Below are 14,456 nucleotides of genomic sequence, written 5' to 3'. Positions count from 1 at the left end.
TATGGCTTCCCTGCGGGCCCTCAGTCAGGAGTGTGCAAGGAAGAGGATGGGAAGCTATTCACCCGACACCTGCAACATCAAACGAAGCTCACCCACGAGCACCGTCACTGTTCCGCATGCAGCACGTCTGGAACAGTAACCCAGCGCCGGCACTGCCGACTTCCCCTTTCAAAGCTTAAAAGCCCCTCCAAAAACGGATGCGCCTGCGGCAAAGCTTCGCCTTCTGGCGTCCTCCACAAACCGCACTGAGCTGGGGCTGTTCTCTCCCGCTGTGACCCGCCTGACGCGCCCCCCTCCGGCGACGGCACACCGGCCCCGCTCCCCCCGGTCACGGAGGGCACACCGGCCCCGCTCCCCCCGGTCACGGAGGGCACACCGACCCCGTTCCCCTTATCCAGGGCACGCCAACCCCGCTCCCCCCACCCAGGACACACCGTCCGGGGCGGGGCCGCGCCTGCGGAGCCGGCGGGCAGCGGGCGGGGCGGCGCAGGCGTGGCGCGGCGGCCGGAGCGGAGGTGAGGCGGGAGCGGGGTCGGGGCCGGGGCCGGCGCCAGGGCCGGGCCAGCGACCCCTCCGCTGTGCGGGGTGGTGGGGGGAGAGCGGGGTCTCCTCGCAGCGGCCTCTCCCGCAGCCGCTCCCGCATCTGCCTTCGCGGGAGGTTCAGACCAGACGCGGGGAGTGCGACACGGGCCTCATTCGGGCCGGGAGCGCGGAGGTGCCGCGAGTGGAGAGGCGGTGGGGAGAACGAGCCTCTGGTCAGCCCCTGACTGCGGGGAGGCAGCGGCGGCTGGCGCCCTGTCTCCCCTGAAAACCCTGAAGTCACGGTGTCAGATGGCCAAGTCAGGTGGCCTCGGCTTCCCCTGGCGGGGCACCGGCGGCTCCTGAGGAGCAGCCGGAGAGAAAGGGGCTTTACGCCCCTACTGTGAGGAAATGCACCTGGACGATCCTATGTGGGGCTCTCACGAGGAGAAAGAAGTTCAGATACAGAGGTCTGCTGGGTTAGAGCTGCGGTAGTAACGAGGGTGTTCGCTCTGCTGTCCTGAGGACTGCTGCAGGCAGACGGGAAAGGAAAGCTGAGTTTGGCCATGGGAGGTCTCCTCGAGATGACTGGGTTTTGGCTTTCCGTCCTGGGTTGCGTTTGTTTGTAAAACTTATGTTTAGTGTCTTCCTGTGGCTGTAGCGTGACTTCTTGGGCAGATGGAGCTTCCTATTACCTTCTGCAGCCCCATCAGAATGGGGAAGCCGTAGAGTGGTTGTAAACTGCTAGAGAAAATGTTTAAAGACTGTGTCTGCGCAAGATAAAGAACATCAATACATTCTGTGAAGTGCTGAGCATTTGCCTTCTATCTAAACACCCTGCGCATCACCATGATGTAAAGGATGTATTTATCGTGTGAGTTTCCTTGCAGAAGTTGTGTGTTGTGCAGGCTCCTCATACTTCTGTAGTGAGTAAAAGCTGTTTGGCGTCTGACTAACATTTGTAAAGCATTATGTGGAACATATATATATATGTGTGTGTGTGTGTGTGTGTGTGTGTGTATATGTGTATATATATATATATATATACATATACACACACTTCCTGAATTAATGAAGTCTACAGTGAAATCTCAGGTGTAGAAGTCAGGTATTATTTGGTAATAAAAGAATTGTAGAAAGGCTTGGGTTGGAAGGAACTTTAAAGATCATTTAGTTCCAACCCACCCTGTCCTGGGCAGGGATGCCACCCACCAGATCAGGTTGCTCAGGGCCCAATTCAGCCTAGCCTTGAACACTTTCAGGGATTGAGCATCCACTTCTCTGGACTTGTTCCAGTGCCTCACCACCCTCACAGTAAATAATTTCTTCCTATTATCTAATTTCCTCTCGTGGTTTAAAACATCTCCCCCTTGTCCTATCACTATGTGGTCACGTAAAAATAAGATGAGATGATAATGAGGTCTGCTCTAATTTATTTGGTTTATTCCTGCAAACACTTTTTTTTTTTTTTTCTTTAGGTAATGTAAGCATTTCAGTTACACACGAGAGAGGAAACAGGCATGTCAGCTCTTTGTCCACCACCGTCCCCTGCAGTTGCTAAAACAGAGATCTCTTTGAATGGCGAGTCACCTTTATTAGCTGCCACTTTTGCTTACTGGGACAATATTCTTGGCCCCCGAGTGCGGCATATCTGGGCTCCAAAGACAGAACAGGTGCTTCTCAGTGATGGTGAAATAACTTTTCTTGCCAACCACACGCTGAATGGAGAAATACTCCGGAATGCAGAAAGCGGTGCAATAGATGTGAAGTTCTTTGTTTTGGCAGAAAAAAGGGTAATCATTGTGTCATTAATCTTTGATGGAAACTGGAATGGAGACAGAAGCACATATGGACTCTCAATTATACTTCCACAAAGTGAACTTGGCTTCTACCTGCCGCTTCACAGAGTGTGCGTGGATAGATTAACACACATTATAAGGAAAGGAAGAATATGGATGCATAAGGTAGGTTAATTGTTCATTACTAAAATGAACTGTTAGATTGTCATGTGCAAAAGCAAGAATTGAGATTCTGTAACACCAGCAATTCAAAACTTACAAAAATTCTAAGGAGACTAACCTCTACAAGTACTCAGTTTTGAAGGTTAAAAGTTATCAAATTACTATATCAGCAAATACAAGGTTGGGATTTTTAGCCACGTGATTTATCCTTGTAATACTGTATAACTTCTGCGAGGCTATCCTGTATAGTTTTTCATGTCTCTGAATTTCATATAAATAGTTGCTTTTATTGTGTTGATTTCTGTATTTAAACTAGGTGGAATTGTAAAGTTCTGTGTTTCAAATCTTTGTTTTCAATGCTGAGGTCCAGAAAAGGGAACTGAGGCAATTAATGTTGTCATTGCTGTTACAGTTTTATTTTTCAAAAGGAGAATATTAGCAAACAGTTTGGCAGGAGTTGAACTGTGTAGAACCAAAGGGAGAACCACAAAAATACATCTACTTGTGAAACTCAAAAAGGGAAACATGCTAAATTTTTTTGAAGAATTGGAACTCTGACCTTTGGGTACACTATGGATATTTCCTTATTGTTATGTATTTTTCTTTAAAATGAATAACAGTCTAATAATAAAAATTAAAGTCTCTGTCACCTTCATGGTGTGCAAGTTGCCTTAGAACAGTAGATTGCATGTCAGCTGTAATGTGTATGGCATTGCTCGTTTGTGTGATAAAGTTTATGTACCTCTTCTGTTCTGCCACCTGCAGTCAACATACTAAAAAATTCCTTTTTGAGTGCTCTTATCTGAGCTAATTAAGATTACAGAAATAACAAGCTGATGTTAATTTTTGTGGTGGTGTTTCGTTTTTGCTGTATTGCCTGAGGATGACTGGGAGTGCTTTCCATCATAGGCTTTTTATATTTCTGGGGCTTACTTTTTAGTGGACGGATAATACATAAAGTTCATTTTCAATACAGTAGAAACACAAATATTTCATTCCTATTACAGTCTTCTAAAAGCCTGCTGGATGTTAGTGCTTTGGATGTAAGTGAATGCTGTCTCACGTTCCTGATTACATTGCTTCTGTCATTTAGTGTCCTCTGTACTGACTTCCAACATGAGTGATCAAATAAGAATTGTCCATCATTCTCAGTTTTTGGACACTGATCCATATCAGTATGTTTTCACAGTAGAAGTAGCCATCAAGTGGCAAAAAATGTTTTCTACTACTTTCTTCAGAAATCAGTCATTAAGTTTTTTGTTCTTGAAGCAGATACATTCTGAAATAGATATTTAGTGTCTTTTTTTTTTTTTTTGATCAAAGATCCCTGGATATATCTGCAGTTCTTCATTTTTAACTAGAGAAGAGAAAACTGCTTTGAAAATGTAGATTAAAATTTAGGCATGAGTTGTAGAATAATAATGAATTAAAACAGGTTCATTCTGTAGTTTGTACTTGAGCCAGATCAACAGTTATGGTTGTATACAGCAGAACAAAAAATGTTGAAATCCTGTCTGAAAGGAGCTGTCTGTCTGTTCTGAAAGTTCTAACAGTTGTAATTATTAGCTCTCACTGTTCTTCTAGAGGCAGACAGCAGATCAGGCTAGACTTGAGATGAGAAAAAGCCTTCTGAACTCTAGGATTAGGAGAAACATGGAGCAATGTTCAGAGTGGCACAGAAAGACAAACAACTCTGAAGCAAGTCGTCAATATGGGGTTAGAAACCCCTTTCATCTATTTCAATTTATATTCTGTAGGTTTGTCTAATAATTTTGAGGGGTTATATTTCCAGAAAGAAGTGGTTTACACCATATGTTCAGCCTTATCTTCATGAAGACTGACTTCTTTTAAAATCACTGTCAAGGATGTCTTATTTCTCTGACACTGAACTGAAGGGCGGAGGTGATATGAAGGATCTGGCTTGTTCCAGTATTGTTTTCCAAAGATGTGTCTTTTACGTGGTTAGGGCAAGTTTTAGGGCAAGTTGCTCTAGCTTATTCCCTATTCATTTGCTCAAAAAAAAAAATCTTTAAAACTCTTTTCCTACTTGAAGTTGGTTAACTTTGAGTGGATCGGTCACAGAAAACTAATGAGTAATAAAAATGCAATAACCTGTCAACTTCTAGCAAAATATATCATTAGTTCACCCAGCATCTGCTATTTTCTATGTATTGTATTGATTGCTCCAGTGATTAATGCTGAATTTTCTTTCTGAATAGTAACTTGATTCCATTGTAAGTTCATTTTTAATGCAGTTTGCTACTCAGCTGCTGATGAGTCTGTTTTCAGAGCTTTGTTCAGTCTGTTGTACGTTGTGTTTTTTGCATTTTGAGTTTCACATCTCCTGTACTTTGTTATAAGACAATGTTTTGAAGACTTGTCAGTGTCTCAAGAGGTGGGGGAAAAAAGTCATTTTTTTCCCCTACCCTCCCCAGTGAAACAATTTTTCTCATTCTGAAGATCTTATTTTTCTCTTGCTGCATCAGGAACCCTCATACACAAAGTGGAATTCCTCACCATAATCCAATCATTTGGCATTTTCTTGATCTGTAATGAAGAAACTTCATGTTTTGTCATTGTCATCACACCCTCCCTATCCTGCTACTCCTGCCCAAGCTTGGGAGAGGTTTGATGAGGGGCAGAGCAGGGAATGTTTTTCTGTGTAGCGTGACATCACTTGTTGCTAAAGTCAACTCTGTAAAAGAAAAGAGACTTGAACATCAAAATTTGAATCTAAGAAGTGTGACTCCACAGGGAAGAAACTGTGCCCTTTGACTGTTGTGTGCATACATGCATAAACAAATAACAGAACATTTATATTTAAATGCTTCTCTTGCTCAGGAGAGGCAAGAACATTTCCAGAAGATTGTCTTGGAAGGGACGGAAAGAATGGAGGATCAGGTAAGGACCACCTGGTTCATGCATTTGGCACACCATCGCAAAACTATGTGACTACGTCTGATGAGTGTAGAACTGCTGCTTATTTTTGGGATCCAGGAAGATACTGTGGACTAGCTGATGATGTGCCATGCACAGGATTCAAAGTTTTTGAAGATAGGATGATGGAAGCTGTGACCAAGTTGAAGGAAAATATATTTCATCACTTTAGGGAAACCTGTGAAGAATTTTACCTTTCAGAAAAGGAAAGTCACGTACTTGAATGTGAAGCTCTATAAAGGCAGGAGCTTCCATAGAGTCATGCTAGCTTCCTGTCAAGGTTGGTTTTTCACTATGTTAGGTCATCTTTTTAGTTACAGAGATATACAGAGTGTCATATTGTGTAGTGGTTTTGAGTCTAGGCCTTCCTTGGTGATCAGGTTGTAACCAAGGAACCAAGGTCATGTTCCCAGTATTCCATACGATTTTACGTAAGCAAGAATATAATTAAGGAGAGAGAGGAAGCTCTCGCCCTTTTTCTTCCGGCAGATCGAAAGTGAAGGTAACTTTGCTGTCGCTCTGCCCGAGCGAGGGAGTGAGGCCTAGCGCATCTGGTTGGCCTTGAGAGGCAAACAGTGCCAGCAGCTGTGTGGTGTGGCTCGCTTCCTCTCAAGGGGAGTATTTGGCTTTTTATACCTTTTTATCCCTTTTTCCCTTTCCCTTCCCTTTTCCCTTTTGGGGGGTGTAATAGTGTATATAATTTTCTTTATATATATATATAAATCTTCCACTTTAAAATTTAATTCGGTTTGGGTTCTTTTGATTTTTTTTTTTGGGCAGCTGGGAGAAAGTAAAAGGGAGGGGGAAGGTTTTGTCTCTGGGGTCCAGGCACTTGGCTGGGACCCAAGTCCAACCTGGGACATATTTGAATATGGTTGGAGACCTAATGGATAAGACTGTGAAAAGAATTTGATTTCTGAAACTCTAAATGTGAAGTTGTGGCTTCAGTTTCTTGTCATAGATAAAATCAGAGAAGTATTTTTGTATGTTAATAACTCATATGCCTGCTTTTGGTTTCCTGTTACTGTTAAAACATAAGACTTGGATGTAAAATGCTTAACAGTGGTTGCATGTAATATAGGATGATCAGATCAGCTCACTCCAAATACTTCTTGTCTAGGCCCATCAAAAGTGATTGTGAAAATTAGCATAAGACCCTGGAAATACATTTTAGACATGATGTTGAGAAGTCAAATATGTTTCTAGTTCATATCTGTTGATGAGCAAAGCCCAAGAAGTCTGTGCATCAATTTCTGCTCATACCACCCTTCCAAATAATAGGAAGTTAAGGATATTTTGCATGTAATATGGCAAGTTCATATTAGTAACTTCTAAGACTACCCAGTGTGCTTTTACTTCAAGCATTTTATTTATTGTGCAGGGTCAGAGCATCATTCCAATGCTGACAGGAGAAGTCATTCCTGTAATGGAACTCCTTTCATCTATGAAATCACACAGTGTTCCAGAAGAAATAGATGTAAGTCCTGGTTTTATTTGTATTCTGAATAAAAAAAGGTGTCTTTGGCCCTCTGGATAAAAAAGTTAATTTGGCCCTTTGGTTTGACACTCACTTTGGCAGAGAAAAGGCCGCTGTTTTCCTAAGTTCTTGTAACTTTTTTCACATCAAGTTCTAAGTGGTGTAGGGAATGGCAGTGTTTTTCATGGTCAGCACTTGGCAAAATTAACTGCTTAGGATGATACCATTTTAAGAGCGCAAAGACTATTTGATGCAAACCGAAATGAGTGGACAGATAAATAGATTTGATCTTGATACCTTTCTCAGTGCATTGTAGTGTTCTCATGGAAGAAATAGAAGTGATCTGACATTCAGTAATGTAAAGAGCTCTGGACAAGGTCATAGAAACAAAAAAAACGCTAAGAGGAACCTGACTTGTGACTGGTGAAGAACATGTAATAATCAAGTGACTTTCTCATTTCCAAAATTCTTTATCTGAAGTCAGAAGGTCTTTTTAAGACTGTGCTTTTGGGGAAGTCTTGCAACTTAAAGAGTTTCCCAGAAGTTCCCGCCTATCAATGAAAATGAAAATCAATTAATTGGAAGATGTTTCATATCCTTGTCTGACTTTTTTTTACAACTACTTGTATTTCAGATAAGTGACACAGTGCTAAATGATGATGACATTGGGGACAGTTGCCATGAAGGCTTTCTTCTCAAGTATGAAATTCAGTTTTGATCTATGCTGTAGTTAAAATGGTTTAAACTTGTGTGTATCTATCTGTATGTGCATGTGAACTTGTATTGGAATAGTTTAAGAGGGGGGACAGTGACATGTATTTGGCTTTTTGAGATTTTTGTCTATAAAATGCTGTAAAGGTTTCTGTGTTTTTAGAATAATGGCTCTGGGCTAATAGCTGCATCTCTGTAGATGGTTGTGGAAGATACAAATATAATTTTTCTTTGATACTTACATTTAATTTTATGAGAATGTGAGTCAAAGTCTTACATTTTTTATGAAATAGTAAAAAAACCATGTATAAAAATGGTATGATGTACAGAGTGCTTATTGTTGAATTGTGTATTTCTCTTTTTCCCCCATTTTTAATATTTAAGTGGAACTAGCTGAACTTGAGAGCAACTTGGTCTCTTCCTGTGGGAAAGCCTATTTCATGGGTTTTAACTGATGTTCTTTTACCTTTCATCACATCTCCTGTGTGTAACTGCATTAATTTATGTAGTGCTTAGTGCCTTCTATTTATACAGCATCACAAATGCTTTCAATACTGCAAAAACTCTTAAACTTTTGGATTTCAGCAGTTACCTACACAGCTGCTGAAAGTGCCATGGTTATGGGCCTATAGGCCATATTTATTTATATGTGGACCACTTTATTCTTCTTGTCAAGGTGCTAATAGTTTCATTTGAAAAGTCTGATTAAATGTCTTATGTTTGTTTTTACTTGCAGTGCAATTAGTTCACACCTGCAGACCTGTGGTTGTTCGGTAGTCGTAGGAAGCAGTGCAGAAAAAGTAAATAAGGTAACGTGCTTTCCATAAACTCAACTTAAATGCTGTTAGGAGTGTTAGTGTGTTACTTGGAACAAAGTTATTTATAAATATACTTGAGCTTGAAGAAGGAAGGAATACTGTTATTGGGCTATCTTTAGCTGACTGATCTTGCAGATGATAATTCTGCCTGAAAATTGCCTTATCAACTGTATTCTGACAACCATAAGAAAACCAATTTATTTAATTGATACAGTATATGAGTAGTAAATGAGTCTGAGGTTTTAAAATTAGGTTTGTTAGCTAAAATATACAGATTGAAGAGATGTGACTGGCTTGTCCATTTCAACTGTGTCACAGAATCATAGAATCATCAAGGGGGAAGGAGACCTTTAAGATTGTGAAGTCCAACTGTCCACCCAGCGCTGCCACTGTAACCCCTAAGCCACATCGCTCAGCATTAGATCCAGACACTCTTGAACATCTCCAAGAATGGTGACTCCTCCCCAGGAAACCTATTCCAATGCCTGACCACCATAACAGGGAAAATTTTTTTTCTAATATTAAACTTGAATCTTCCCTGCTTCAGCTTATTTCCTCTTGTCCTCTCACTGCAGGCACAGCAGAAAAGACCAGTCCCCACCTGGTTACAACCTTCTTTCAGAGGGTTGTAGAGAGAAATACGTGCCCCCTGAGCCTCCTTTTCTTGAGACTAAACAAACCCAGTTCCCTCAGCCATTCCCCATAAGATGTTTTCTAGACCCTCCACAAGCCTTATTGCCCTTTGCTGGACAGCACCAAAATGTCCTTTTTAATGTGAAGGGCCCAGAACTGGACACAGTCAAGGTGTGGCCTCACCAGTGCTGAGTACAGGGGAAGGATCACTTCCCTAGTCCTGCTGGCTACACTGTTCTTGATACGGGCCAAGATGCCATTGGCCTTCTTGGCCACGTGGCACACTGCTGGCTCACACTGAGCCGGCTGTCAACCGGCATCTCCAGGTCCCTTTCTGCTGAACAGCCCTTGAGCCCTTCCTCCCCCAGCCCAGCCTGTAGCGCCGCAGGGGTTTGTAACCAGAGTGCAAGACCTGCCACTTCACCTTACTGAACCTCATGCAGTTGTCCTTAGTCCACTGATGGAGTTTGGCCAGGCCACTCTGCAGAGCCTTCCTACACTCAAGCAGATCAGCATTCTCACCCAGCTTATGTCACCTGCAAATTTACTGAGGGTGCACTCAATCCCCACGGCCAGATCATCAGTAAAGGTTTTAAGCAGGACCATCCCCAAACCTGAGTCCTGGGGTACACTGCTAGCAGTGAGTATACAGACAATACCCACATCAATTGGTATTGTCTGTATACTCTTAAGCAATGATTGTCTGCATGATTTCTCTTGGCAGTGGGCAATAAACGTACTTCTGCATCATGAGCTGCTTGTGTTTCATGGAACCTGCATATATTTCTTCAATGTGAAATAAAAATTGCAAACACTGGGCCTGCTAAATATATTATACATTACTTGTTAACTATATATATATATATTATATTACATATTTTATAATATGTAGGGCTCCTTGCCATAAAGAAATATAACAATCTGGAAAAAAAAAAATTCAAAGCATCTTTAGTAAACCTGTGCTTTGAAAGAAACAGTTTGTGATCCTTAATAAAAATTGGGGCAGAGGGATGCATTGTTTTATGTGTATTAGCAGCGATGATAAAGCACCTCTGGTCAAATCAGCAGTAACTGCTGATACTCAAAAGGGAAACCAGAGAAAAGAAAATTCTCAGATCTTAGCTGAAATTAGCTAACCACAGTTAATATGTAGGTTTTCAGAGATGTAAGATTTACACATGATTAGTTTAATGGAGATGTTATGTTACATACACACACACACACATATAATGTTAAGAAAATGTTAAAGGCTTAGATAGTTATAAAAAGCTTACAGATCATGAAATAGTTAAGGAAGAGGATTTAAGGTCTAAATGGTTATGAATATGTAAAATAATGTATCAATAAGCTAAAGACTATAGGAAAAAACAGTGTAAAAGAGTGTGAGTCTCAAGATACAGCCAGGGTAGATTTCACACATTAATTCTACACGTGTTCTTATCAGCAGCATGCTCCTTGTGTCACGGTACAACTGTTCTGAAGTAATTGCTTCCTTAATGGCATACTTTAACTTGCCTTGAAGTAAAAAACACCTGTGGCATCTTGTGGTGAAAAGCATCAGTCAAAAACTCTGTTGTCATTGTTTTAGATACTGCAGAAAGACATTGTGCAAGATATCTTTTCAAATACCTCAGACACAGATAGGACACCGCAGGTTAAGGCTGAAAGATTAGCAGAATGGAATACATGTTGTATTTGGAGTGATTACTGGTAGCTGTTTCAGGAGTTTGAAAATGGATAATGAAGTACCTGTATTCATTTTAATTGAGAGTTTAAGGAAATTACTGAGGAAATAAGCATGGGTACTTCTTTAGGAAATTGACTTGCCTGATTTGAGACAATAACTGCTATTTCAATATGGAATGAATAAGAGACTTAAAAGGCTAGGAAAGTAATCATGGTAGCTCATGTTTATGTAATAGAGGTAGAAGAAGACAAAAGTGATTTGTTCTATATAATTGGATAAAAAACAAACTTTGCAAAAGAGTGTTGGATTTTTTCATCATTTGACAAGTTGGAGTACCGTAGCTTACACCTTAATAATGTAAGCTTGTCACTGTTCTGTGGCCTTGGTAAAGTTTCAGCTGTTTTTAATAAGGTCAACCTTTTTGTTCATCATTTGACGTACCTAATGCAGTCTAGTTAGACTTACTTCCTTACATTTTAATGTTTTTCAAAATTGTTCTTTTTAATGCAGATTGTGAGAACATTGTGTCTATTTCTTACACCATCTGAACGGAAGTGTTCCAGGCTCTGTAGAAATGAGTCTTCTTTCAAGTACGAGTCAGGCCTTTTTGTTCAAGGCTTACTTAAAGTAAGTATACTTAGAAAGTTCTATTCTTCTGTAGTTCAAGAACATCCTCCAGTGTGTTTGTGCATATGATATGCATACACACATTCACGTTCAAAGAAATGCGTCATCTGCCCTTGATTCTTTTCTAGTCCTGTGGCTTTCCCTGTAACTATTTGCATGCTAAAATTCCCAGCCAGTCTTTTCCCTGATACATCTGTTTTTTGAGGATTGTTCAGAAGTGTTCCTGTACTTTGAGGTACAGTAATAATACTCTTTTGTCTTCTTGGGCTGGAATCCCAAAAGGCATTGAGTTTTCGTGTTGTACCAAAACCGAAGAAGGAACAGTTGCATCAGTCTTGCAGTTTCCAAGTATTTTAAATAGGTTGTAACTATAGGTGAAGATTGATAAAAAAAATAATGCTTCTTGCTCTGGTGAGCAGTCAGAACTTACCAGGTAAATATAGTACTGTAATGCTAATAGCCTTATGAGCCAGGTGATGCTATACACAGGTCACCTCAGTGCCTGTTTTCACTGTTATGCTAAGGGAATCACCCAGTATTAAGGACTTAGTACTAGGATACAGCCACCAGTTCTCTTAAATAAAATGTGTTTAAACAAGTGGGGTATAAAATTTAGACATGATGCTTTAATTTTGTTTTGTTCCAGTACAGCTTTGCACTTTTAACTGGAATTTTTTTTTTTTTTCACTAAACCAGGATGCAACAGGAAGCTTCGTGCTGCCCTTCCGTCAAGTAATGTATGCCCCATACCCTACCACACATATAGACGTGGATGTCAACACAGTAAAGCAGATGCCCCCCTGTCACGAGCACATCTATAACCAACGACGATACATGAGATCGGAGCTGACAGCATTTTGGAGAGCTAATTCGGATGAAGAAATGTCTCAAGATCATATTATCCACACTGATGAGAGTTTCACACCTGATCTGTATGTACTCCTCTCACATCTCACAAAGTGACTTGATTTGGGACAGGAGAGTGACCGAGTGAAAAGCCTACTTCTAATAAAGTACATGAAGGTTTTTGCTTTTGAGAAACTTTCAGCTCTGGTAGTTTCATTTGACTTGGAGGAATTTACCAAGTCCTGCAGTAGTTTTGTTGCATTAAATATTATTGAAATTCATTTTCAGTGATAATTCTGACCATTTTATGTTAATTTTATTGCCTGTTTAATTAGGGTTATAACAGAGCTAAGTGCAGGGCCCAATGGCTTTCCTGGGTTTATTTAATTTCTTCTGAAAGTTTTGCTTTAAAATTCTGCATTAACTTTAAAAATATCAGAAACCATTAAAGTTTTAAATTCACTTCTAATTTCAACCAGATTGTAAACAGTAATGCTATTGCTATGCTCAGATGCTGGAAGGTTAGGGTCCCTTGAAGGCATTACCTCACATGTTTGTTTCCTTTGTTTTCTGTAGAAATGTCTTTCAAGATATCCTGCATCGAGATACTTTAGTAAAAGCTTTTCTGGATCAGGTAATTGTTGCTTTTTCAGAAAGAACAAGAGCTAAAGTTCACTAATTTGAGCTCTAGTAACAGCTAATGTCATGTAAATAGATCATTTGTTGTTTTGGTAGCTCTTCATCATACCACTGCTATGATTCTTCTCTATGTAAGTAGAAAGAAAAATATTAGTATAATACTAAAAATCTTGCTTAGGTATGAAAAACAGTGCACATTTTCTGTTGATGTGCTACACTGTCAACAATTACAGTACTGAGAAAGCTACCTGGCTGAGAATAATTTCAGATAATTTTAATTTAAAAGAAAAATAATACTGTATCCAAACAGTATTGTAAAACAGTTTAATATATTTCATCTGAACAGATAAAACTAAGAAAGCATGTTGCTTATATCTAAAAATCTGCTGTTATCTGCCTGCTTTGCTTTAATTAAGGATATGTTACATGTGTTTGCAATGTTTCATTATTTTCCACATTCTTAAAATGGTTCTCAAATTTCCATGTCTTCCTAATATTCTGATATAATTTTTAACAGATCTTTCACCTGAAGCCTGGCTTGTCTCTAAGGAGTACTTTTCTTGCACAATTTCTGCTGGTCTTGCACAGAAAAGCCTTAACTTTAATAAAATACATAGAGGATGACACGTAAGTGAACAGATAATAGAAATCAGGTTCTGAGAAACTTCTTATGCTTTTTTTTTACAACACACATTTTCATTTTCTTGCAGGCAAAAAGGAAAAAAACCTTTTAAGTCTCTTCGAAGCTTAAAGGTAGATCTTGACTTAACAGCAGAGGGCGATCTTAACATAATAATGGCACTGGCTGAGAAGATTAAACCGGGTCTACATTCCTTCATCTTTGGGAGGCCGTTCTATACCAGTGTACAAGAACGTGATATGCTCATGACATTTTAAAGTTCTTCACGTGTCTGATATTGCACGGAATCTGTCAGTGTGACACCACACTGGTGACAATCATTGACGACTGAGGATGTGGCCTCAGGAGCTCAGTAACACTAAGGTGTGTCCGAAGCTGGAGGGGTCTTGATAGAGGGGATATCAGCTTAGCTAGACAAGCATGATTATTTTAATGAATTTGTGTCTTCTGTGTGCTTTTTTTAATTGTTAAAGTAAATGTTACCAGAGGATCCTTGGCCATATTGGCTTAGCAGATAAATTTGAACCTGTTTTGGTGTACGATAAAGGGAAGCATTTTAATTTTCGTTCCCCAGAGACTTCCTTCAGGTGTATGTCAGTTATTCCCTGTTCTGCTGTGTCTGTGTTTTCAGGGTTTCCACAGAAAACAATATGTATGTCCTCTCCAATCATGGAAGTTGCACAATAGGCACTTTCCAAGAGTTTTAAAGAGTTCTTAAAAGTATTTGTTCGTATGTATGTGGTACAAATCTGAAATATGACTTCCCTTATCTCCCTTTTTAACACCACTGGCTCCTTCTTTTAGAGCATTTAAACATTTGGAATTTTTAACATACTATAAGGTACTATTCTTGTGTGCAAGTTGTTAATTATTAGCAGCAAAAACAGCAACACGCTGCACGTGGGAACTAGGTCATTATTGAAGCAGCTTTGTGCATGTAAGTGCCAACCAGGATACTCTG

General features: G+C 40.1%; 1 protein-coding gene across 2 annotated transcripts; it reads left to right on the top strand.

The window, feature by feature from the left end:
* Positions 1–473: 473 nt before the first annotated feature.
* Positions 474–14,041, top strand: C9orf72 (C9orf72-SMCR8 complex subunit). 2 transcript variants are annotated; one of them, XM_027881018.1, is made up of 11 exons: positions 474–515; positions 1,998–2,483; positions 5,322–5,381; positions 6,799–6,894; positions 7,529–7,593; positions 8,342–8,414; positions 11,254–11,370; positions 12,067–12,302; positions 12,793–12,850; positions 13,373–13,482; positions 13,566–14,041. In XM_027881018.1, the coding sequence occupies exons 2-11, from the start codon at positions 2,040–2,042 to the stop codon at positions 13,750–13,752; spliced, it is 1,446 nt and encodes a 481-aa protein (XP_027736819.1). In that variant the 5' UTR covers positions 474–515; positions 1,998–2,039; the 3' UTR covers positions 13,753–14,041. The 2 variants fall into 2 exon arrangements, with proteins under 2 accessions (XP_027736819.1, XP_027736820.1); XM_027881019.1 differs by lacking the exon at positions 474–515 and adding an exon at positions 612–1,016 and having other exon boundaries at positions 1,996–2,483.
* Positions 14,042–14,456: the final 415 nt, after the last annotated feature.

The sequence above is a fragment of the Empidonax traillii genome, unplaced genomic scaffold (genome assembly GCF_003031625.1).
Source record: "Empidonax traillii isolate 1590-97213 ecotype Southwest subspecies unplaced genomic scaffold, ASM303162v1 scaffold82:size1209730, whole genome shotgun sequence".
Lineage (NCBI taxonomy): Eukaryota > Metazoa > Chordata > Aves > Passeriformes > Tyrannidae > Empidonax > Empidonax traillii.
Note: the sequence above shows the minus strand (reverse complement) of the source record. Positions and strands in the feature narration are given on the sequence as shown.